This window comes from Arabidopsis thaliana, chromosome 5 (genome assembly GCF_000001735.4).
Source record: "Arabidopsis thaliana chromosome 5, partial sequence".
NCBI classification, from domain to species: Eukaryota; Viridiplantae; Streptophyta; class Magnoliopsida; order Brassicales; family Brassicaceae; genus Arabidopsis; species Arabidopsis thaliana.
The window spans coordinates 2,735,835-2,758,811 of NC_003076.8; the positions used below are offsets into that span (position 1 = coordinate 2,735,835).

Sequence of the window (22,977 nt, forward strand, 5' to 3'; positions counted from 1 at the left end):
AGGAAATTAGACAGGCCCAAATATAATTATTGAAGCCCAAAATGAGGCTAGCAATTCGAACAAAAAAGATAAGCTTAGGAAATTGTACCAATGTCTCGCAATCGGCAAATCATCATCCCCGACGACGTGATGGAAACAGAAGCGGTGGTTAATACCGTCGCCGGCGTCGACTGTTTCGTCTCACTCCCTCGTCAATTACTACACGCGCTTCAATCCACCAGCTCCTCTCCTCTCCCTCCGCTTCTCCCTGTCGAGCTACGCTCCGGTGACCGCCGTTGGTCAGTTGCTTGGTCCGGCTCTAGCTCCTCCTCTTCTGCGATCGAGGTTTCTATCCCTCTCTATATTTGATCCAGTTTATTCAAATCCAGTAATCGACTACTTTGGTTTTGGAATTCTGATTACTCTTACATTCCCCTGTTTTTGATTTTGATTCTTCTAATAAGATCGCTCGAGTGTTTGCGGAAAGCATTTCGTTGCCGGATGGTACAGTTGTTAAAGTTCGTGTTCTTCCTAATGTGCCCAAGGCTACTTTAGTAACAGTCGAACCAGAGACTGAAGATGACTGGGAAGTTCTTGAGCTCAATGCTGAACTTGCCGAGGCAGCTATACTTAGTCAGGTTAGTGCCTCTAGTTTGTGACATTGGCCTAATCAGTTTGCGAATGTTCTGCTGATCGAAACATGTGTGTTCAGGTGAGGATACTACATGAGACCATGAAATTCCCTTTGTGGTTGCATGACCGAACTGTGATAAGATTTTCTGTGGTTTCAACATTTCCATCAAAAGGGGTGGGTAAGACCATCTTTAATCCGCACTTGTGTTGTATTCCCGTTGTCTATACCATACTTTTCAAGTTTCTTCTTCTTATTCTTCAACTTATGTTCCCTGGGATACAACAAGGGGTTACCATTATGACTTGTCTCTTATACTTACAATCATTATAAGTTGATTAATGACAGAGTTTTCTTGACTGGTGGCTCGTTTTCAGTACAACTTGTGCCAGGAACTGAAGTGGCTGTGGCTCCAAAGAGACGTGACAGAAATCTCAAAGCAAAAAAGAGTCAGGAAAAAGAATGTAACAATGTGAAGGCTCTACTACGTGTACAAGAGACTGATAGATCAGCCTTTCATGAAGCTGATGTCAAAGGATTTGAGCTAAGGGTAGCCCTCACGTCTATTGCCTATATTCATCCAGAAACTGCCAAGAAACACTCTCTAGAATCTCTTCAGTTGATTTCTGTATCCCCTAGAATACCTTTGAAAGGTAGTGCAAAGAAGGATGAAGCCTTAAATATGAAAAACAGTGAAGCTTCAAAGGTGGCCGAGAATGGTACTTCAAGCGCCAAGAAAGAGCCTCGTCAAGCAATTCTTCGTCTTGTCTTTTCAGATTTAGCTGCTAAAGGACATCTAATGATGGTCGAGTCTCTTCGTCTCTATCTAGGAGCAGGCCTACACTCATGTGAGTAATTTTTGCTTAAACATTCAGATGCTTTTGTTTTATGTACCTCCAGTATTTTGATGTTTGTGTAAAAATATCTGTTCAGCAATATCATTGAAATGTATGGAGAGACTGAGCTGAAGTTAATTTGACTGGTTATTTGCAGTATGCGACACTAGGATTTTTTTATTTTATTTTTATTGTTGTGACCATCAGGAAGTAAACTTGTAAGGTATTTTGGAAGTTATCGTGCAGGTTGAATAAAAAGCATCATTTTGCATTTTCCATTCTCAATCGAGCATTGTTACCACAGAAAAATAAATGTCTGAGCAAGAGTTATCACTTGTATGTAGGGGTTTACTTAAGGGGATGCAATGTGAATGAAGACAAAGAAATTCCTGCTCTTTCACTTTCTCCTTGTGTCTTCAAGATTTCTGAAAATGAAAAGGTGCTGGATAAGGGTACGGATAGGCTTGGTAATAACAATTCTGTTAGAAAAAGCAGTCATCCACCGTCTGGCTTGAGCACCTATGTGGATGTTGTCGACTGGTCTGTGCACGATAAGGTTGTTACAGCTCTTTCATCTGAGGGTTTGCATGACGAAGGAAATCATGATAAGAATAAGAAAGGATTGGAATACCTTACTCGCCTGTGGTCATTGGCACAGCTTGATGCTATGGCGTCAGTCACAGGAGTTGATGTTAGTTCGTTAATTGTGGGAAGAGAAACGTTTTTCCATTTCGAAGTAAGAGGGCTCGAATCTTATAAATCCATAGACGGGCAGCCTTCTGTTAATGATCGTTGGGAAAGTGGGAAGAAGGATAAACACACTCCTTTAGAAATTTTGTACGTCATGACGGTCTCTGATGAGTCTTTGCTTGGTGATAAATTCGCTGGGTATGATCTTAGCCTGGATAGAAGTGAGAAGAGCGACAATGTGGTGCATATTGAGCCAGTGCTTGAGAAGATGAATCTTGGCGAGCCTATATATTTAAAGTCGGCTAAAGAGACACACTGCAATAAAGGTGTTTCCCCAGATATATCCTCCTTGACGTGGATGGGCCCAATCGTGTCGGATGTTATCAAGAGTAGGTTTACTCTCTTAGCTTCATCTTGCTTGAGTCGTATAATTATGAGGCCGCACACACGAACATATATATCTGATAACATAGATTTTGCTTAACCTTTGTTCTTTTATGTATTAGCTTTTGTTATAGCATGTGTTCTAGTTGCATATCACATGTCTTTGAAGCAATTGTTTGACCTCAACTAAAATTGCTTGATAATGTTCATATACGGTTGATCTTAACCTGCGTCTTTTAATGCATCTGGAGAATGTTTATGAACGGATCTGTTCCTAAAGCCAACAATGCTATTATGCAGGAATGACCGTGTTGTTGTCTCCTGCAGCTGGAATGTGGTTTAGCAAGTTCAAGATTCCATCACCTGGACATATTCTCATATATGGGCCTCCTGTGAGTTCTCATTTTAGTTGTTCCATTTAGTATTTCTCGAATATGAATTTAGTTCTTTTTATTTTGGCTCCTGGATTTACTTGGGTTTAAATTCCCAATTGATTCCTTCTCTCGCAACGTTAGTATGCTACCCATTCAAAGGCTACCCCTTTGGCCAGGCATTAGTATCAGACTGTTTATCTTGAATCTTTAGATTTGTTCTTCCTTACAACCGTGAAACATTATTTCTCTGGCTTGCAGTCGTTTCTTAATTTCCCATTTTTCTTACTGGTTGAGACGACCTGGTTGTTTACTGGTTCAGCTTCTGGTTGATAGGGTTCAGGAAAGACAATATTGGCAAGAGCTGCTGCAAAGTATTTCGAAGAACAGAAAGACTTGTTGGCACATGTGTGAGTCATTTTGGTTTGGTTTATGTTTGTCTGCACTGATCTACTCCAACCAACTCCATTTATTTTTAAGAGACTAATTCTGGTACAGATGTGGTCTTAAGTATTGGTTTCCTTGTGCAGGATTTTAGTATCCTGTTCTACACTTGCCTTGGAGAAGGTTCAACACATCCATCATGTCCTTTCTAGTGTAATAGCTGAGGGGTTGGAACATGCACCATCTGTCATCATTTTGGATGATCTTGATAGCATTATCTCATCGTCTTCTGATACTGAAGGAACACAAGCTTCGGTTGGGGTTACAATGCTTACAAAATTCCTAACAGATGTTATAGATGATTATGGGGTATGAACTCTTGAAAAATATAAGGTCCAACAGTTCACTATTTTCAAATATGCACGTTTATGATCACAATTATCTATGCATCACGAGTTACTTTCCGAAGTGTGGTGAATTTAATTATCTAAATGCAAGACTTCCTCCATGCGAAGACAAATGTCATTTCTCTTGATAGTCCGGATAACTGCTTTCACCTTTCTTATTAACGCATACAACATTAAGTGGTTGTTCTTGGAACTTCTTGAATCCACTCATCTCCATATGCATTTAGCCTCATTTCTAGATGATATATTTATATATCTGACTCACGTTTATTTAACCAGTTATATTTTTGTTCACTCAACAGGAATACAGGAATTCCTCTTGTGGAATTGGCCCACTTGCATTCGTTGCTTCTGTCCAGTCTCTAGAGCAAATTCCACAGACATTGAGCTCATCAGGTACAAACGTGTTATATACCACTACTTCTACCTGTTTTAACAATATTAGTTCTACCAGAATCAGTTCATGTGATTATTCATTTGACATTTTCAGGAAGGTTTGACTTCCATGTGCAACTGGCTGCTCCTGCTACCTCGGAACGTGGGGCCATACTGAAGCATGAGATACAGAAACGCCTTTTAGACTGTTCAGAAGACATTTTACTTAACTTAGCTGCTAAATGTGAAGGATATGATGCATATGACCTGGTATTTAAATTTTTCTATATGCTTTTAAATTTGCCGTTGTGCTAAGACCAGAAAAGACATTTGACAGAAATGTTGACAGACTTTGGAAGCTGATACTATCTGTGATTTTCATGTTATAAATTTTATTGTTCAAGCTTGCTATTTCGTTTTAACTTGATTATCATTCTGTCCGCAGATCTACAGTGTGCTCTCTTTGAATTCTCTTTTTTTTTTTTTTTTTTTCCAGGAAATATTGGTTGATAGAGCTGTTCATGCTGCCATTGGCCGGCATCTACCTTTAGAATCAAATATATCCAAATATAATTTGGTCAAAGAAGACTTTACTCGAGCTATGCATGATTTTGTGCCTGTTGCCATGCGTGACATCACAAAATCTGCCTCTGAAGGTGGTCGTTTGGGGTGGGAAGATGTGGGAGGTGTGACTGATATTAAAAATGCTATCAAAGAGGTATATGACTATGCTTACTGCCATATCTGATTTTGTTGCCCTCATTAAAATCTAAATTAGTGTGGGGTAGGAAATCTTGCCAATAAATGTTATCCTTTTATAATTGCAACCAGGAAGCATCTGTTTCCTGCCTCTTTGTCTGTTGGCTTTTACTTACTGAAGTTAGGTCGTGTTCAGTGGGAAACAATATTTCTGTAAGACCTGAGTTGATATAAGTTGAAATATCTTGGAATGAATCTCACGGAAATAATTCCACTGGGCTATATAAGAGCTACTAGTTATGCTAACAACTACAGTTTGAACCAGTTCTTATTTAGAGATATAATTCTAGATATGCAACTTTATTGCTCTTTGCCATGTCCAGATGATTGAGCTGCCATCAAAATTTCCAAAAATCTTTGCAAAATCTCCTCTGCGTTTGAGATCGAATGTTCTCTTGTATGGCCCACCCGGTTGTGGGAAGACTCACATTGTTGGTGCAGCTGCTGCAGCGTGTTCCCTACGGTTTATATCGGTGAAGGGGCCTGAGCTGTTAAACAAATACATTGGTGCATCTGAACAAGCGGTAAGAATGACAACCTTTCTTTGTTTTCCATCTTCAAGAACCTTTGAGATGGTTATCAACCTATTCAGTTCTTTAGTGACGCATGCTATTATCTATACTGTTGAATTTATTTTGATTTTTCTGGGTTTCTTGCCTAGTCTTTACCTTGTATTAAACAATAGAATGATAAAGAAACCTCTGAAAATGTTTCTAGAGAAAAGTTTTCAGACAGCTTTGTTCCTTTTTAATTGTTATTCCTGCTAGTCTCTTTACATAAAAATCTGAAAATGTTATCCTAATGGTTCCGCATATACAATAATGGAAAACACACTTCTCTCAGGTCCGTGATATATTTTCGAAAGCAGCAGCTGCAGCTCCATGCATACTCTTTTTCGATGAATTCGATTCAATTGCTCCCAAAAGAGGACATGATAATACTGGTGTAACTGATCGAGTTGTTAATCAAGTAAGTTACTTCAAAGTCTGAGCAAATTCTATCCAAGTCAAAGTTCAAACATCTCATGTCATATTTTTCTTTTGCGTAGTTTTTGACAGAACTGGATGGAGTTGAAGTTCTAACAGGGGTCTTTGTATTTGCTGCAACCAGGTATTCACACCCGAATAAGTCTATCTTGCATATCATATTTTGTGTTCGATGTATCATATAATCAACTGCAAACGGTGGATTCTTCTGAGTTGATAGTTAATAATAAATCTTAAATATGATAATCTTGAAGCCTGTGCTCAGTCCTCAATTTATGTTTTTCATTACATACAAAAGAGGGATAATGACTTTATAATGGATACATGACTCAATTAACAGTAGACCAGATTTACTTGATCCTGCCCTCCTAAGGCCTGGCCGGCTTGATCGTCTTCTTTTGTGCGACTTTCCTTCCCCACCAGAACGATTAGAGATTCTTACAGTTCTTTCTAGAAAGGTTAGTACTCTCAGTTACATCATTTCTGCTAATCATTTTTGTCCTCAAGTCTCATGTAAAGTATGTATGCTACATATCTGAACGACCATTAACTAGAATCTTCTATGGCTAAGCGATTTCCATTGGATTCTGACATTCAATTGATGGTCTCCCTAGACAATATGTAGATAAGATTTATCTATATATATTACAAGTAGTTAAGATGACAAAAAATCTTTCTGCATTTTTACAGCTTCTGATGGCTGATGATATTGACCTAGAGCCTATAGCTTTGATGACTGAAGGCTTCAGTGGAGCTGATCTTCAAGCTCTTCTCTCAGATGCGCAACTTGCAGCTGTACACGAGTATCTGAACAGAGAAGATAAACCCGAGACCGGAACTACACCAATAATAACTGATCCTCTTCTGAAGTCGATTGCTTCTAAAACTAAACCATCGGTTTCCGAAACCGAGAAACAAAAGCTCTATGACATATATAGCCAGTTTCTGGATTCAAGAAAATCGGTATCTCTCTCATCTCCACTCTAATTCCTCTTCCCTTTTATACAAACCCAGTTGTTGATTACTAACAACATCAAAATCTTATTTTGCTTGTAGTCAAGAGAAGCAAAGGGCAAAAGAGCAACCTTAGCATAATCAAAGGTATTACAAAGACACAAAAAGGAATGGTTACATTGTAGAAATCACATCATGTTGTAAAATTTGCTTTATGATAGATATGCCCAGTTGTTAGCATTAGAGTAAAAGTGGTTGAAGTTTGGAATAAAGATAGTTAGATACTAGAGAGACACATGGTAAGTTCTACAAGATTCAAACGACTATAGACATCTCTACAGTAATAAGATTAATACATTTCTTTTGGCAATTTTAGAATTTTAAAAGCTGTAATATTTTTGGTCAAAACAAGATAAAAATGGTATTCAAGTTCCGTAATTTTGTGTATGAAATGAAATAAAAACGCATAGAAAAGAGTCAACTATTATCGTGCAACAAAATTTATCAGTCCAAAGCAAAAAAGGAAAAGAAACGACAACGTATTCGTAACTCACAGGTAAAGGTTGTTGCCTCCTATCTTTGACAATGCCAGTGAATAATGTTGTTAATTGTTATGGCCATAACTTGAAATGAGTCAACAAAATTATCCACAGAGGACGAATAGAGTCAGTTAAGAAACTGTCATGAGTACAGTTAATAATATCTCATCACATTCAACAGAGACAGCCAAAAAAAAAAAAACGATTGGTTTATAAATTGGGCGGGGGAGAGAGGTTGCTGTGACGTCTCTCTCTACCCATCTCCTTAACCGAAACGGCATGCATTTCTTCCTTCTTTAACTTCCTTTCTCCATTCCTTCACGACAACAATGAAATAAACTCATCACAAATTATGTCATTTTGATGTTTGACCAAACAAACTTAGTTCTATAAACAAAATAATTTATTATCTTTTTTGTGTGACAAAAACCCAAACCCAAAAACGGTTAAGAACAAAGGGATAAAAGAGTCCTTTTCCTCTTTCCTCTCCATATTCTTCTCCTGATTTTCCTCTTTTCATTTTCTTCTCTTTTCTGGTAATATGAACAAGTTCTGAGCTGTGACCATTAGACCAACAACAGTCTTTATATCTTCTTTTAGTTCTTTCTCTCTCTTTTTATTTCCTTCTTCTGTTTTAAGTTCTATTTCTTCAGAAAAAAATCCGGCATTCTCATTCGATTTTACCTCCACTTGTTGCCTCGGCTTGCTCTTCAGGTATGCCTTTTGACCTTTTTATCATTCTCTCTGACTCCTGTAGGGTTATCAAATCGTAAATTGAATGCTACATAGAAACTTTTATTAACAGTTCTCTCATCATATGAACTAGTAACCACCATAAAGATGATGATTATGACGATGAAGATAGATTTAGGACATGAAAAGCCCTCTTCATTGTCATTCCTACAATTAGTAAGAGCACCAAACTTTGATATAGATATTTGAGTATACAACAAGTCAAAGCAAATTTAGGAGAAGCCAATTTTTTATTATTTTTCCCCACATAAGAATCTAGTGCTCTTGTAAAAGTGGTGAGGTTTGAGTACACGACTACCTCATCTTTTGTATCTGTAGCTATTTATGTTTTGAGTTGCTTGTTTTTGAAAAATTATGACGAAGGAAATCTTTAACAAATACCTAATTTTGGATTACAAGAAGACTTCTGAGTATTTCTAACCTTCCATCAATCTAATCTCTGAACTCACATGAAGTTGACATTCCTCGGTTCTCTTGATAGGACCTTTCATGTTTGAATATTTTTTCATCTTCTCATCAACTGCATAAACGGTAGTTTTGTTGCAGGTCAGAGACCAAAATAGGTGTAAATCAAAGGTTGTTTTGTCAGAGAAACACTTACATATGAATAGCAAAGGGAGTCAAAACGTTGCAACAACCTGCAAGCCTGTCACTACATTTGTCCAAACTGACACCAACACTTTCAGAGAAATTGTGCAGCGCTTGACAGGTCCAACAGAGAACAACGCTGCAGCAGCAACACCAGAAGCAACAGTGATAAAAACCGCCATACAAAAGAGGCCAACTTCAAAGCTCCATGAGAGAAGGCAATGTATGAGGCCAAAGCTTGAAATTGTCAAACCTCCTCTGAGCTTTAAGCCCACTGGTACGACACCATCATCTAAATCTGGTAATACCAACCTTTTAACAAGTCCAGTGGGCACCCCTTCTTCATTGTTCTCTAACTTGTCCTTGATAGAAGGGGAACCAGATAGTTGTACAACAAACATCGAAGAAGAGGAGAAAGCCATTAAAGAAAGACGCTTTTACTTGCATCCATCGCCAAGGTCTAAACCGGGGTATACAGAACCAGAATTGCTTACTTTGTTTCCTTTAACATCTCCCAATTCGAGTGGCAAACCATAAACCCGACAGATTAATCATAAGTTTGTTCTCTGCCTACTATCCCAAAGATTATGTACATGTAGAGTTTCACAACAATATCATTGGAAGAGGAAGATTGTTCTCTTACATTGTTCACTCAAGATTTGTCTGTGTCATATGTGCAATTGCTTTGTGTAGACCATCATGATCTAGCTTCGCAGCGTTTTAACAATTTTCATCGATTAAAACACCACAGGCTCTTTCATCTGAAGATATAAAGCATTTACTAAGTCAAAAATACTGTCTCTACGAGGGTGAGAACAATCTCCAGACACAAAGACATTCCTTTGCCCATCCACTTCTAGCCAGCTACATCCCGCTGGCTTTTTCATTTCCTTTTTCTTCATTAGGTTTCTCAACTCCATCACGCCTTCCCATTTAGCATCTGCAGCATACATATTCGATATTAGAACGTGGTTTCCGGTGTCGTCAGATTCAGCTTGCAAGAGATGATTTGCAACTGAGTGCCCCAGATCCATCCTATTATAGGTTGTACACGCCCTTAACAGTGTTCCCCATATATTTGCATTAGGTTCAACTGGCATCTGTGTGACAAAAGAATATGCATCATCAAGTCGACCCCCTCGAGCAATTAGATCTACAGCACAAGCATATTGTTCCATTGTAGGTTTCATACCGTGAACTGTCCTTATTGAGTCATATATTTGCAATCCATCCTGTATTAACCCTGCATGACAGCATGCAGTCAACATAGTAGTTATGAAAACATGATCGGGCTTTATGTTTGATTCAGTCATATGAGAGTAGATCATAAGTGCTTCCTTGCCCCTACCATGTACAGCATACCCAGCTACCATAGCAGTGAACATAACCAGATCTCTACGAGCATCTGACTGGAAGACAGAATATGCATGCTTCAAGCTGCCACATTTAGCATATACATCTAGTAGAGTCCCCTTCAGGCGGATATCACCAAGTCCGCCTCTAATAATATATCCATGACATTGTCTTACTAGATGCAGAGAGGCTAGCTGCGCACAAACAGGAAGGAGATTCATGATAGTCACAGTGTTAGGCCTCATTCCTCGAGCTTGAATCTCACGGAAAACACCAATGGCTTCATTAGGGCAACAACTTTCAGCATAGATACGAACCATCAAACTCCAAGTGGTGAGATCAGTAGTAGACATCTCAGTGAAGAGCATCTGAGCATCATCATGACTTCCACTATTAACATATCCTGATAACAATGAGTTATAGGAAACCAAAGTTCTCCTCTCTGATAAACCCAGAAAAATCTTATGAGCGTATTCAACATTACCACATTTGGCATATGCATCAAGCAATGCATTGCCAAGCTTGGGTTCCTCTTCATCGTGTAAAAGACCAGCCTTAACTGAGTACCCATGAACTTCTTTTACTTTACCAATTCCCTGTACATTTATGCAAAACTTTAGTAGGCTTAAAATAGTAACAGAGTCAAGAGTGATTGCTTCATTAAGTAAGTGGTGCAAGAGATTCAAAAATTGAAACTGCTTTGGACTGTCTGCAAAGGCATCAAGTATAGCATTCCAAGATATTATATCCTTCGTGGACATCAGTGAAAAGGCCCAATATGCTGCACTTGTGTCACCAAATCTTGCATAGAAACTAATGAGAGCATTCCCAACTGATGTATCCTCCAAAAGGTAAGAATGGCGCAATATATAACTGTGGATCTCTTTCCCAGAGGCCAAGTCAGTTAATTGCGCACAGACAGGAAGGATACTGATAATAGTTACCGAATCAGGAGAAACATCCCCCTTATGCACCAAGTTGTGAAATAACTGAAATGCTTTAAACCACTCACAATTTGATGCATAACCAGCTATGACAACATTCCATGAAACTAGATCTTTAGAACCCATCCTGGTAAACAATGAGGCTGCTTCTTCTATCCTTCCGACTCTCAAATAGAAACTAACAAGTGAATTACATACAAAAACATGGGTTTGCAGCCAAGACCTCTGCACAACATAACTGTGAATCTGTCTACCACTTCGACATGCAATGTTCTTGTCCATAGAAGCGCAAACAGGCAAAACATTTGCAATTGTTGCATAATTTGGCTCTGTAGGTTCCTTCAGCATTAGACAAAACGATCTAAATGCATCAGCCATCATATTATTCTCAGAAAACCCAGCAATAATCGCATTCCAAGAGACAACATCTTTATCAGCTATACCATCAAATGCAGTATAAGCATCGGGAAAAATAAAACCAAATTTGGCATACATGGAAACCAAAGCATTCCCCACAAGTGTATCTTTCTCCAAACCGGCTTTAATAATATAAGAATGCATACTCTTCCCATTGTATGAATCCCCAAGGCGAACACACAAAGGAAGAACAATCGCAAAGGTAACAGAGCTCGGCTTAGGTTCATCTGCAAAGTGCATTGCTTTGAAAAACCTCATCGTTTCACGACCGCAAGAAACAGAAAGTCCAGTCAGAACAATATTCCAAACAACAGGATCAAGACTGTCCATTTGCCTAAACATCTTCTGGCAATCATCCATTCTCCTGCATTTCGCATACATGTTAAGAACTGACTTCGAAACCTCAGAGCAGGCTATATGACCAAGCTTGAACACGCAACCGTGCAGAGCCCTCCCTGATGTGAGATCAGACACTGAAGCACAAGCTTTGACAACATCCAGAAAAACCCTGTGATCAGTTCCAAAACCAGACAAAAGTCTGAAATTCTGAACAAATTGCCGTAAAGGGCCCATCTTTCCCCTGAATATCCCAACAACGGCCCTTTATTAGCAAAAAATCTACGTTACATTGGGTCAGACATTTTCACAAACACCTGATATGCAAGAACAGTTTCTCTAGATATAAGCGTTGTCGAGATGTAACAGACATAGAGAAACTGAAAAAGCAATATCTTTATCAAGCTCCTCAATTTATCAAGCAATGAAGGTGTCTCTCAGTCTCCATCTCCTCCACATACAAGCGACAGTTTTTGTCTTGAGTGAATTGAAAATTATGAATATATATGGACTATTCCGATTTAATTAAAACTGAAGGGCTAAAAAAGAATATATTAATTTACTTAGGTCCTTACATGAAAATTTACTATTTCTATTCTTATTCGAATAATTAGAAGAAAAAAAACAAATTCCATAAATATATATATCTTTCGTCGACTCTGCTTTTACACATCTCTCACACGGTAAAGTTACAATAATCTCAGCTTGAATCACACTGACGAAGGCATCTTCCTGCGATTATGGCGTCGCCGGCAGGTGAAACAGCAGCGGTTGTTGAGGGCGGAGATGGGCAGCAGCAACGACAAGCTGGTGGGTTTGGGCAGACAATTACCGGAATCATAAGAATCGCCGTCTTCTGTTACTTTGCTTCTAAGTTCTTTTCTCCCAAACAAAAACCTGCGGATCCTTCCAAGCCTACTCATCTCATGTCCAATCTATTTCAGAGGGGCGAGCCCATAGTAATCTTCTGGTTAATTGTGTTGATTACTTGCTTATTCGTTAATATATGCAATTTCATTCGTTTCTCTCTTCTTCCAAAACAAAAAAAAAAACGTTTCTTTTTGGTTCGAAACTTCGAATCAGAGTTTTTCAACTTCTGGGTGGTTTAGGGTTTTTCCGTTTTGTGTTTTTGTTTGTCAGGATATGTGGTTTTATCTTTCGGAGCATGAGAAATTCAATGACTTCGGCAATGAAGGTGCGCTTATTTGGCATGAGACAAACATACCTTATGCTGTGTGGAAACCAGAGAGCACTAGGACCTTGTCAATGACGTACTATCCTTCCGAGGTAATAGAAGTTTGGTTTTTTTTCATATGCTTCCTTCGAGATTAATATATTTGCTGCATTGAATTAAAGATGTTTGTTGTTCCAGGCACTGAAGAATAATGGAAGTCTGTATGCTCATGTCTTCTTTGCTCTATCTGGTTATCCTATAGATCTTAGTGATCCTGAATACCAGCCTCTCAACTGCTTTGGCAGGACTCACCGTAAGACTTCCCTTTCCTTAGACAAACAACCTTTTTGATAGTTGTTGGTAGTGAAATTCTTGTATCCGCTAAAATTGTATGACTCTTTTCACTATTTCAGCTGTTGCAACTTACTTACCAAAGCGAAAAGCAGATAAGAAGAAGAGTCTGTTGGGAAATCCCAAAGACTCTGATGAATCCCATGTGGAAGTTGAGGTATGTCTCTACAGAAATTTTTGTATGTTGTTATGTTAATGTTTGGCCTGTGATGGAGCCAGTGTGATGGCAATCATTCTTATGAACTAACACAAAGCAAACTTCGCAGGAGGTTGATGGTAAGGACTCGGATCTCAAGGATGAGGGCCCTGTGGAATGGGTATCCTACTGGAAACCAAATGTCACAATTAACCTAGTCGATGACTTTACTCGGTAAGTTAGTTAGTACTGATAATTGGTAGATGAATAATGGATTTATGGCATGCTTGGTTTTCTTGGGTTCACTCTTAACAATGAACTTCATAAGACGTTTGCTGATTGTTTCGATTTCCATACAGCTATCCACAGCATGGTGTACCACCAAACATTTATCCTTGTATCCTTTTATTTTATGATGTTCCTATTATTATTTGAGTTTTTGACAACTCTCTATGCACATCTTTTTCTAACAATCGAAGGCAGTAGCATGTGTATCATCTGGAATGCCATTTTTGAATTACTTGGATTAAACTTGTTTGAAAATTTCAAATTCTCAAGGACCAAAACTTTAGTTCTGGGTTCGTGGAAGTAGTGCCACATCTCCTTACTTTATATATGTGCACAAATGCTCAAAGAACCTATGCTTCCTTTTTCTTTTTGGCTTTTCTGTTAATCTTTGGAATGGGAATTTATGAGGATTTCACTTTGCCATGCTAAAGGTGTGATGGTCCATATCTGCTCTTTCCTTTACTTAAATATTGGCAGACTTACTGGTGGAACCTAGTACAATAAACTACTACCCTACAGTTTTCTTCAATGAGTTTTGGTTGCTAAGGGACAAGTTGATTTTAATCAATGAGACGGTCTCAGAGCTGCCACTTAATCTGGAAGTAAGCCCCATAAGCATGACAAAGTGGCAGCTGTTTCAGCAGATTGATCAGTCTTTCCAGATTCACCGTAGCTATGGAAGCATGCTTGATGGTGAATCTGACGAACTAAAGGTAATTCTGGTCCTTCCAGTTGGCTTCATTTTTCAATAATATACTAGGATGTGCATCTAACGACTCTTAACTATGAATTCTAAAAGTAGGTAGAGAGATGTGATTATTATTTTTTCCTATTAATTGGAGCTGAGGTGATCATGTGTTTTGTTAATAATTTACTTGCAGAGGGTGTTTTTGGAAGGAAATCCCTATCTGTTGGGCGTCACTATGTTTGTTTCGATGCTTCATTCTGTATTCGACTTCCTTGCATTCAAAAATGGTAAAGACCTGAAAGAACATCTACTTTCGTAAAATGCCTCTTGAAACTAGCTCTTTAGTTACCTGTTACTTTTCCTGCAGATATCCAGTTTTGGAACAAGAACAAATCTATGGAAGGACTGTCTGCGAAGTCTGTCGTACTAAACTTTATCTGTCAGTTTATCATCTTCCTCTACCTGCTTGACAACGACACTTCATGGATGATACTGGCTAGCTCTGGAGTTGGTGTCTGCATCGAGTTCTGGAAAATTGGGAAAGCCATGCGCATTGAGGTACCATCTGATATGACACACAATCTGATAACTGAGTCAACTATTTTCGTGCATGTGTAACATCATTCAAAAATCAGTGACACGTTCATCAGATGTTTTTTGCTTTTGTGTGTTAATCCATGGTAAACATTTAAAATTCCCAGGTTGATCGAAGTGGGATGATTCCAAGATTGAGGTTCCACGACCGTGAATCCTATGCAAGCAACAAGACCAAGGAGTATGACGACATTGCCATCAAATTCTTATCCTATGTGCTCCTCCTTCTTGTTGTGGGTTTCTCCATATATTCACTTGCCTATGAACGCCACAAGAGCTGGTACTCATGGATCCTATCTTCACTAACGAGCTGCGTCTACATGTTTGGTAAAAATCCTTCAAAATTACCTTAGACCAGTTCAAAACTCTCGTGTGGTTGATTCAATTGAGTCGAAATCAATGTGTTTTGTGTTTTTACAGGTTTCATAATGATGTGTCCTCAATTGTTCATCAACTATAAGCTGAAGTCAGTAGCACATTTACCATGGAGGCAAATGACATATAAGTTCCTCAACACAATCATCGACGATCTCTTTGCTTTTGTCATCAAAATGCCAATGTTGCATCGCCTTTCTGTCTTCCGAGATGGTGAATACAAATCCATCTTCCCTGAGTTTATTGACACATGTCTCTAGGATAGTTTTGGAATTCACAAAAATCGATGATGATCTAAATTTGGTGTTGTTGTTGCAGATGTGATATTCTTAATATACTTGTACCAGAGATGGGTTTATCCTGTGGACAAAACACGTGTCAACGAGTTTGGTTTTGGAGGTGAGGATGAGTCTGTGGATACAAAGAAGATCTCTGACCAAGAAGATGACAAGAAAACAAACTAATTAGCTTTGTGCTTTTGTTTTTCCCTAACAATTTTGAGTTTTTTTGGGTCTGCTTTAGTAAGTTTTGTTAATGCTACTTATATCCAAAAGTAATTTCGTTTTAGGGTAATATAAAAAAAAAAGTGTTAAAGAATATCACTTAGTTATAATTTTGTTTTGTTTATATGTAACTTTAGTTCTCAATGTTTTTCTAGACACTCTTCTTCATCTGGTACCAGATATAGAGACAGATGATTTGCTAGATAAAGATTTTGTAGATCGGCAAATGTCATAATTGAGTAATTTGTTGTTTTGGATAGAATAACAATTAATTAAGGTAGATAAATGACCTTTTGAACTCAAATCTCTTCCATCAAATCAAGTGATCAATAGTTTTTCACACAAGTGTCAAAAGCATAAATGTTTGAAACAATAATTATGCATTCATCCATGTGTCATTCATGTGTGCAACAACATAGGTTTTCATTATTACATTGTCCATCGGCAGTCCCCATTGAGCTACAGAATTCAATGCATTTCAACATCCCTTGCAGACATGGTCTTGTGTCGAAACACTGAGTCAATTTTTCTCCAAACACTAGACAAAAAGGTACCAAAAATTCAAAACTGAAAGACTAAGAAAACAGATAAGAATTACCAAAAGAAGAAACATAATAAACAAAATCTTACAAGGGATGGGTTTGAAACTTGGACGGCAATGAACAGAAGAGATCCCCAACATAATGGTGAAAGCAAATACTACTAATATTTTCTTAGTGAAATCCATAGTTATATGATGCGAAATGCGAATGTTCATCATCAAAGTACACAAGAGACCATTTATATATAGATGAATTATTTTAAATTATGTTATTATTTTAATATTTCATTAGTTTTAGTATAGAATCATAGTATATATATTTGTTTAGAGGATACTTTGTATATAAAACTATTTTAATTACTGAACAATATTATGAGTTTCTTATGTTTAAACTGGACTTTAAAAATATCTAAAACATAATTTACATATATGAGATCCAATAACACCACCATATTTAGATGCATGATTTAAAATCAAGTCTTGAATAACAATAAATTATCCATATATATATATATATATATATATATATATGTCTTATAAAATCTATGATTGAATAACATTAATATATTAGATTTTTTAATATACTTTGTGAATTAATGAGGATATATCCTACAAATTCATTTTTATCATTTTCCAATTTTATCATAAATTCTCCTATCTATTTTAGATATCATAAAAGCTTTTATATTAAACTATAAATTTGTAATTTTCTAGTTTTGTAAGAAATAAGATATATGGGCCGTAGTAAGGTGGGTCAGTTGATACGGCGTCGTGTTAGCTGCTGACTTATATGGGCCGTAGTCTCAAATCTTTTAGCAATGCAATTATTGAAAATTTGAGTCCAATACACATAATTAATGCTAATAAACGTCGTGTATATGGCAGATTTTGGCGCATTCGTAGCACGTGCGAAAGGTGGGGATTGTGAATGAATGGGATCAAGCAACTCCACGCGCACTGTCTGAGAACAGGCGTAGACGAAACCAAAGATCTCTTACAACGATTGCTTCTGATACCAAACCTTGTTTATGCCCGAAAACTCTTCGATCATCATCAAAATTCTTGTACTTTCCTCTACAACAAGCTCATTCAAGCTTACTATGTTCATCACCAGCCCCATGAATCTATCGTCCTCTATAATCTCCTCTCCTTCGATGGTCTCCGTCCAAGTCACCACACTTTCAATTTCATTTTCGCAGCTTCTGCTTCGTTTTCTTCCGCTCGACCTTTACGGTTGCTTCATTCTCAGTTTTTTAGATCTGGGTTTGAGTCCGATTCGTTCTGCTGCACTACCCTAATCACTGCCTATGCGAAGCTAGGAGCTTTGTGTTGTGCGCGCAGAGTGTTCGACGAAATGTCTAAGAGAGATGTACCCGTGTGGAATGCAATGATCACGGGCTACCAACGACGAGGTGATATGAAGGCGGCGATGGAGTTGTTTGATTCAATGCCTCGTAAGAACGTAACCTCGTGGACCACCGTCATTTCTGGGTTTTCTCAGAACGGGAATTACTCTGAAGCTTTAAAGATGTTTTTGTGTATGGAGAAAGACAAGTCCGTGAAACCAAACCATATTACTGTAGTTAGTGTACTCCCCGCTTGTGCGAATCTGGGGGAATTGGAGATTGGCCGAAGATTAGAAGGCTATGCTAGAGAGAACGGGTTCTTTGATAACATTTACGTGTGTAATGCCACAATAGAGATGTACTCAAAATGTGGAATGATTGATGTAGCGAAACGCTTATTCGAGGAACTTGGAAACCAGAGAAATTTGTGCTCATGGAACTCCATGATTGGTAGTCTAGCTACTCACGGGAAACATGACGAAGCTCTTACGCTTTTTGCCCAAATGTTGGTGAGCTGCATTTTTGTTTGTTCCTTCAATTCAAGCATGTTGATTCCTTGGATTGTAAGAGTTTTTAACCCCCTATGGTTTTCTGTTGATTCTTCAGCGAGAAGGTGAGAAACCCGATGCAGTGACATTTGTTGGATTGTTGCTAGCTTGTGTTCATGGTGGGATGGTGGTGAAGGGCCAAGAATTGTTCAAGTCCATGGAGGAAGTTCACAAGATTTCCCCAAAGCTAGAGCATTATGGATGCATGATCGATCTCTTGGGGCGTGTTGGAAAGCTGCAAGAAGCCTATGATCTCATCAAAACAATGCCAATGAAACCAGATGCTGTCGTATGGGGAACCCTTCTGGGTGCTTGTAGTTTCCACGGAAATGTTGAGATAGCAGAGATAGCAAGTGAGGCACTGTTCAAGCTTGAACCTACAAATCCAGGTAACTGTGTGATCATGTCAAATATCTACGCCGCCAATGAGAAGTGGGATGGAGTTTTGAGGATGCGGAAGTTGATGAAGAAGGAAACGATGACAAAGGCTGCTGGATATAGCTATTTTGTGGAAGTTGGAGTTGATGTTCATAAATTTACTGTGGAAGATAAATCACACCCAAGATCTTATGAGATCTATCAGGTTCTTGAGGAGATTTTCAGGAGAATGAAACTGGAAAAGAGTCGCTTTGATTCTTTGCTTCAGCCTGAACAACTATGCATATGAAAGTAGATGTTTTGTTCACTTTGCCAATAACAATGACTGAATCTTTTGAAACTGTATGTGATTTTGGTGTCTTTACATTCCTATGTTCAATCAAATGAACGTTGGTACACATTGAGTAAGAAGACTAGTTGGATATCGAGGTAGATCGAACACGAAGAGATGAGACGGAATAGTTGAAGAAAGCTGACATGGATTGAGACGATATTATCACTGGTTTTCACTATTCCTTTTGAAATTCCATGTCAGGTGCATATCATATGTGTCCTAAATGTGATTAATAGAGGGTGTGCTTGCTATAAAATATCTGTGTATTTCTTATGTTATTCTTTGTAATCTGCTTCTGTTTTTCTTCAACTACGAATTTTCTGTCACAGTATATATCATTATACAAGATCCAAAATGAGTTACAACTTCAAAATAAGGAATTGCACGTTGCAGTTGATAATTCAAAGAGATTGTTGAATGTGAGAACAAGATATACAATGTTGCTTTGTTGTAAGTCTCATAACAGAGGCTTTATTGTGTTCACATACAAACAGGAGTATTTTTGCTTCTCGAGTCTGGAAACTAATCATGTCATCTTCATATCTTATTCGGACCTCATACAAAATCCCCACAAACTAAGTAATAAAAAAAACTCACTCAAGGAACAAGCTTGAATATTCACTAAATCCTTTACACATCTTCTTTCTTACACCTAAAAACAAAGTGCACTATGACAGCAAAGGTGCTTTCGAGTTACCTATGAGCCGTTGGTGTACGCGGCATGGTGTACGGCATTTGACCAATGTTCATTGCTGCACCAGGAACCACTGAGCCAGGGACTGGAGCCGCATGAACTCCATAAGCCATGTGAGGTGGAGCTGGGAGGTTCACTGGTGTTCCAACTGCTGGCTGACCTATGGCGGGTGTTCCATACATAGGAGGTCCAGGTGGTGCTTGAGAGACGGCTTGCTTGGCTGATTTGTTTCCTCCTCCAGCAACAGCAGGAGAACTGTTGTTGTTGTTGTTGTTGTTGTTGTTATTGCTGTTGTTCTGACCAGTGATTGGTCCTTGTGGCGTTGAGACATCTGCGTTGCCAACACTAGTGATGTCGTGAATGCTTGATCGCCTTCTGTCTTTGTTCATTGAATTTAGACGAATGAAATACTTTTGAGCATGGCTCGCAACTTGGGTCGGTGTTCTTGTTACTACAAAGTTGCGAGAAATGCTACGCCAATCACCTTTCCCGTACTTATCCAAACCAAGAAGAAATAACCTGTAACATAGAAAAGACAGACAACAGCTCATTAGAATCGCTGCATAACCAAAAGGGCAGAAACTTCCAGGCCATAGTCTCAAAGATGAAAACACACAAACCACTGCTAAACGGAAACAGTCTAAAACCAATTGCAGGTAACACAGTAAGGTCTTGTCTTGCATCTACCTCAACAGCTAATCTGCAGATAGAATGCCACACAAGTATACAGAACCCTACTTCTAAATTGCTTCTCCACTGGATTTTAATCTCCTAACTAAGCAGGAAAGACATTTCTAAACACCCGTACAACGTATTTGAAAATGAACCTCGTGATTTCTTGTCCAGGAGGTTCTTCTATCACCGCCAAAATCCAATTTCTCGAAAAAGCACATGTAAACCACCAAATTATCAAGATGACACGGGAGTAGATCAAGATAATGGCGAAAACACAAGTTTATAAAAATGGTGTAAGAATCTCTTTTAAAGGTTTCAATCAGACAGATAAGCATTTTTTTTAACTCTCCCAGCAAAACATTCAATCAACAAAGATAGATTTTACTGTTACATCAGTTTCCCATATCTTTGGCAAGTGAGAAAACAGTCCAGTAACTAATTATATGCCACTAATATAACCATTATATACTTAACTCTAGTTTTTACGCCTTATCTACCCTAATAAGGTCCCAAAACCACTTGCATCTTCAAGAGAGAAAAATGAAGACTAAACTTCAAAGTAAGATTTTTTTGTCTCTTTCTAAAAGGAAGGTGGGGTTCCTCCAATAACAGAGGTTGGATGGACTGTTTCACCATGTAAAACAGCATCTAGCTTCAACAAGTGGTGGAAAAAGATGGTCAAAATGGTCCCGGGGGTTAGATAGCATCTCTCCATCATCTCTAACATGGTGGATGTAATGATATAGCAACTAGGACAGGGAGGTAAAGCGAATTTATGAGAACAGCTTTCTCTGTCCCATGCCAAGTTATAATTCCAATAACATCTGAGACTTTTAAAACAATCACGAAACTAAAACCACTTCAAGAAATCTCTACTTTTCTTTCAAGCATCCTCTAGAGTAACCTCGGGTCAGTGCCCCCTAAAAAAAACTCAATTCATCCTTTTTTAATTTAAAGTATCAGATAGGAGACCAAGGACCTAAAAGTTCCAGTGAAGGTATTGCTTCTAACTACAGTATGACTTTGAAAACTCTTGATGTCTTAAAGGTTCACAGAATTAGACACCCAAGAGTACCAAAATTGTCACTTAAGAGAAATAATATTAATGTTCTAGAACACAATGAAGACATGGAGCACAGAACAAACATAATTTGGAAAGAATCATAAAAGAATAAGAAGAATCAGAAACTGATTAGCAGCAAAAATAAACAAAGTTCACCTGTGCTCATCTTCTGTCCACGCGATACCCTTTCGTCGTTCTTGATCGGACTTTGATTTACCTGCTTGGTTAGACTCTCCCGCATGACTGTTACCTCCTTTCTTACTACTTGCTCCTTCATCACCAGCATGGCCATTCGATCCTTCAGGAGACCCATAGGCAGGAAGAGGCACACATCCTGATTCAATCCTAGTAACATCTTCAACTAAAAGCTCGTAATGTTCTTTAATCTGTTCAACACTTTTGCCTGGAACGTCTGCAGCAATCTTCTCCCACCGTTCCTCTGATTCATCGGTATTATTGGCTAGAGCTCTCTCAAAGGCAATATCATCCTCCCTACTCCACACAGAACCATCACTAACTTCCTCCACCGTCATAATTCCAATCAAACCCGCCTCAAATTCTATAGAATCTACCCTAATCCCTCTAAAAGTCTGGGATATCAACCAGATTTCTACAAATTTCGTGTCTTTTAGATCTCCACAAACTTAACAGAATCCCAAAGAACTCAGATCTTCCAAGTATCAGTGAACCTAGCTAAAAACTACCCCTTGATATTCCAATCAAAACCCAACCATACAACTAAACTAGGGATATAAAGAGAATCTTGGGGACTCGAATAGAGATTCTCACCTCCAACAAAATGAAATTCCCTAAAAATAAGCGGAAAAAACCCTACTCTCTCTACTGATGAACTAAGACGCAAAGATTAATTCAACTTATCGTTATGAGATAGAAAGGAAAGCAAGAAGAAATTTATCTGATAGGCAAAGCAAAACGGAGATTGAAACGAGGGAATCAGAGAATTGGCAGAAGAAGAAGAAGGAAAAATGTGAACTTTATGAGAAATGGAAAATTGGGGGTTTATTGGGTTTTCAAGGGATTGCAGCAACTTGAAGGAGAGAGAGAGAAAGAGGAATAGGAAAAACCCAGAAGACTGAGAGAGAGAGAGAGAGAGATAGGGAGGGGTCAAAACGCCATTGTTAAAGGAAGGGGAAGTTCAAAACAAAGAAACAGTGAATAAAAACCATAAGCAACAGTTTTCACAGCTCAAGTCCGCTGTTGTTATTTTTGGTATTGTTGACTCTTTTATTATTTGTTACACTTCCAATTCATATTGGAATTTCCTTGTTGACCAAATTATGCCATATGTATTTTATTACTGCTACTCCTCATCGTTGGTAATTTCATATCAGTTTTTTCTTTTTTCACTTTCATAATGCTTTCGCATGTGACTAGATTTTTCTTTTGGTGACATTTGGGGAGGCAATCATTGATGAATAATAATTATTTGTACGGTGATTATAAAAGGCAATGAAATACTATATCAAACTATTTGTAAACATTGTTCAAACTTAAGCTCATATCGAAAATCGAAAACAACAAAGATGCTAATTGCCTATATGACGACTTTCCGAGTTATGCAAATATGTGATTATGTAATTTC

General features: G+C 38.2%; 7 protein-coding genes across 20 annotated transcripts; 4 read left to right on the plus strand and 3 right to left on the minus strand.

Moving 5' to 3' along the window:
- Positions 1-76: 76 nt before the first annotated feature.
- Positions 77-7,231, plus strand: PEX1 (peroxisome 1; the record flags this gene model as incomplete). Of its 4 annotated transcripts, none has more annotated exons than NM_120932.3 (17): positions 77-324; positions 444-617; positions 692-791; positions 988-1,458; positions 1,791-2,525; positions 2,821-2,912; positions 3,228-3,301; positions 3,422-3,644; positions 3,985-4,078; positions 4,173-4,327; positions 4,554-4,775; positions 5,140-5,340; positions 5,660-5,785; positions 5,865-5,926; positions 6,143-6,260; positions 6,493-6,765; positions 6,859-7,231. In NM_120932.3, 17 exons carry the CDS (start codon positions 91-93, stop codon positions 6,895-6,897), a joined length of 3,393 nt encoding a protein of 1,130 aa, NP_196464.2. In that variant the 3' UTR covers positions 6,898-7,231. The 4 variants fall into 4 exon arrangements, with proteins under 4 accessions (NP_196464.2, NP_001331459.1, NP_001331458.1 ...); NM_001343004.1 differs by having other exon boundaries at positions 91-324; positions 2,848-2,912; positions 6,859-7,222; NM_001343003.1 differs by having other exon boundaries at positions 85-324; positions 5,865-6,260.
- A 253-nt stretch (positions 7,232-7,484) lies between these two features.
- On the plus strand, positions 7,485-9,277 carry AT5G08480 (VQ motif-containing protein). Of its 3 annotated transcripts, none has more exons than NM_001343006.1 (2): positions 7,485-8,913; positions 9,007-9,277. In NM_001343006.1, exons 1-2 carry the CDS (start codon positions 8,652-8,654, stop codon positions 9,171-9,173), a joined length of 429 nt encoding a protein of 142 aa, NP_001318511.1. In that variant the 5' UTR covers positions 7,485-8,651; the 3' UTR covers positions 9,174-9,277. The 3 variants fall into 3 exon arrangements, with proteins under 3 accessions (NP_001318511.1, NP_850793.1, NP_001330395.1); NM_180462.2 differs by having other exon boundaries at positions 7,485-8,009; positions 8,584-9,277; NM_001343007.1 differs by having other exon boundaries at positions 7,485-8,009; positions 8,595-9,277.
- SLG1 (Tetratricopeptide repeat (TPR)-like superfamily protein) lies at positions 7,496-12,185 on the minus strand (the record flags this gene model as incomplete). Of its 8 annotated transcripts, none has more annotated exons than NM_001343009.1 (4): positions 9,829-12,164; positions 8,650-9,736; positions 8,470-8,568; positions 7,496-8,046 (listed from the first exon to the last, which is right to left on the minus strand). In NM_001343009.1, exons 1-2 carry the CDS (start codon positions 11,921-11,923, stop codon positions 9,726-9,728), a joined length of 2,106 nt encoding a protein of 701 aa, NP_001331758.1. In that variant the 5' UTR covers positions 11,924-12,164. The 8 variants fall into 8 exon arrangements, with proteins under 8 accessions (NP_001331758.1, NP_001318512.1, NP_001331755.1 ...); NM_001343012.1 differs by having other exon boundaries at positions 7,508-8,568; positions 9,829-9,879; positions 9,985-12,158; NM_001343008.1 differs by having other exon boundaries at positions 8,650-12,164.
- A 113-nt stretch (positions 12,186-12,298) lies between these two features.
- On the plus strand, positions 12,299-16,054 carry AT5G08500 (Transmembrane CLPTM1 family protein). Of its 2 annotated transcripts, NM_120935.4 has the most exons (12): positions 12,299-12,645; positions 12,827-12,973; positions 13,059-13,173; positions 13,274-13,368; positions 13,478-13,581; positions 13,707-13,744; positions 14,113-14,348; positions 14,517-14,610; positions 14,691-14,881; positions 15,025-15,244; positions 15,338-15,505; positions 15,611-16,054. In NM_120935.4, the coding sequence occupies exons 1-12, from the start codon at positions 12,427-12,429 to the stop codon at positions 15,754-15,756; spliced, it is 1,773 nt and encodes a 590-aa protein (NP_196467.1). In that variant the 5' UTR covers positions 12,299-12,426; the 3' UTR covers positions 15,757-16,054. The 2 variants fall into 2 exon arrangements, with proteins under 2 accessions (NP_196467.1, NP_001332181.1); NM_001343015.1 differs by having other exon boundaries at positions 12,299-12,973.
- Positions 16,055-16,190: 136 nt separating this feature from the next.
- AT5G08505 (Defensin-like (DEFL) family protein) lies at positions 16,191-16,522 on the minus strand (the record flags this gene model as incomplete). The annotated part of the gene is made up of 2 exons (NM_001036781.1): positions 16,191-16,333; positions 16,426-16,522. 2 exons carry the CDS (start codon positions 16,520-16,522, stop codon positions 16,191-16,193), a joined length of 240 nt encoding a protein of 79 aa, NP_001031858.1.
- A 635-nt stretch (positions 16,523-17,157) lies between these two features.
- AT5G08510 (Pentatricopeptide repeat (PPR) superfamily protein) lies at positions 17,158-19,915 on the plus strand. The gene is made up of 2 exons (NM_120936.4): positions 17,158-18,191; positions 18,289-19,915. Exons 1-2 carry the CDS (start codon positions 17,265-17,267, stop codon positions 18,895-18,897), a joined length of 1,536 nt encoding a protein of 511 aa, NP_196468.1. The 5' UTR covers positions 17,158-17,264; the 3' UTR covers positions 18,898-19,915.
- On the minus strand, positions 19,310-22,706 carry AT5G08520 (Duplicated homeodomain-like superfamily protein). The gene is made up of 2 exons (NM_120937.5): positions 21,531-22,706; positions 19,310-20,155 (listed from the first exon to the last, which is right to left on the minus strand). Exons 1-2 carry the CDS (start codon positions 21,905-21,907, stop codon positions 19,636-19,638), a joined length of 897 nt encoding a protein of 298 aa, NP_196469.1. The 5' UTR covers positions 21,908-22,706; the 3' UTR covers positions 19,310-19,635.
- Between the last annotated feature and the right edge of the window lie 271 nt (positions 22,707-22,977).

Bases quoted from the DNA above. Each gene is read 5' to 3' on its own strand.
- AT5G08500 (NM_120935.4), top strand. From the start codon at position 12,427: ATGGCGTCGCCGGCAGGTGAAACAGCAGCGGTTGTTGAGGGCGGAGAT. The intron at 13,174-13,273 runs GTAAGACTTCCC...TCACTATTTCAG, and splicing joins CTGCTTTGGCAGGACTCACC to CTGTTGCAACTTACTTACCA. The intron at 13,369-13,477 runs GTATGTCTCTAC...CAAACTTCGCAG, and splicing joins AATCCCATGTGGAAGTTGAG to GAGGTTGATGGTAAGGACTC.
- AT5G08520 (NM_120937.5), bottom strand. From the start codon at position 21,907: ATGACGGTGGAGGAAGTTAGTGATGGTTCTGTGTGGAGTAGGGAGGAT. The intron at 20,156-21,530 runs GTGAACTTTGTT...TCTATGTTACAG, and splicing joins TGGACAGAAGATGAGCACAG to GTTATTTCTTCTTGGTTTGG.
- AT5G08510 (NM_120936.4), top strand. From the start codon at position 17,265: ATGAATGGGATCAAGCAACTCCACGCGCACTGTCTGAGAACAGGCGTA. The intron at 18,192-18,288 runs GTGAGCTGCATT...TTGATTCTTCAG, and splicing joins CGCTTTTTGCCCAAATGTTG to CGAGAAGGTGAGAAACCCGA.
- AT5G08480 (NM_180462.2), top strand. From the start codon at position 8,652: ATGAATAGCAAAGGGAGTCAAAACGTTGCAACAACCTGCAAGCCTGTC.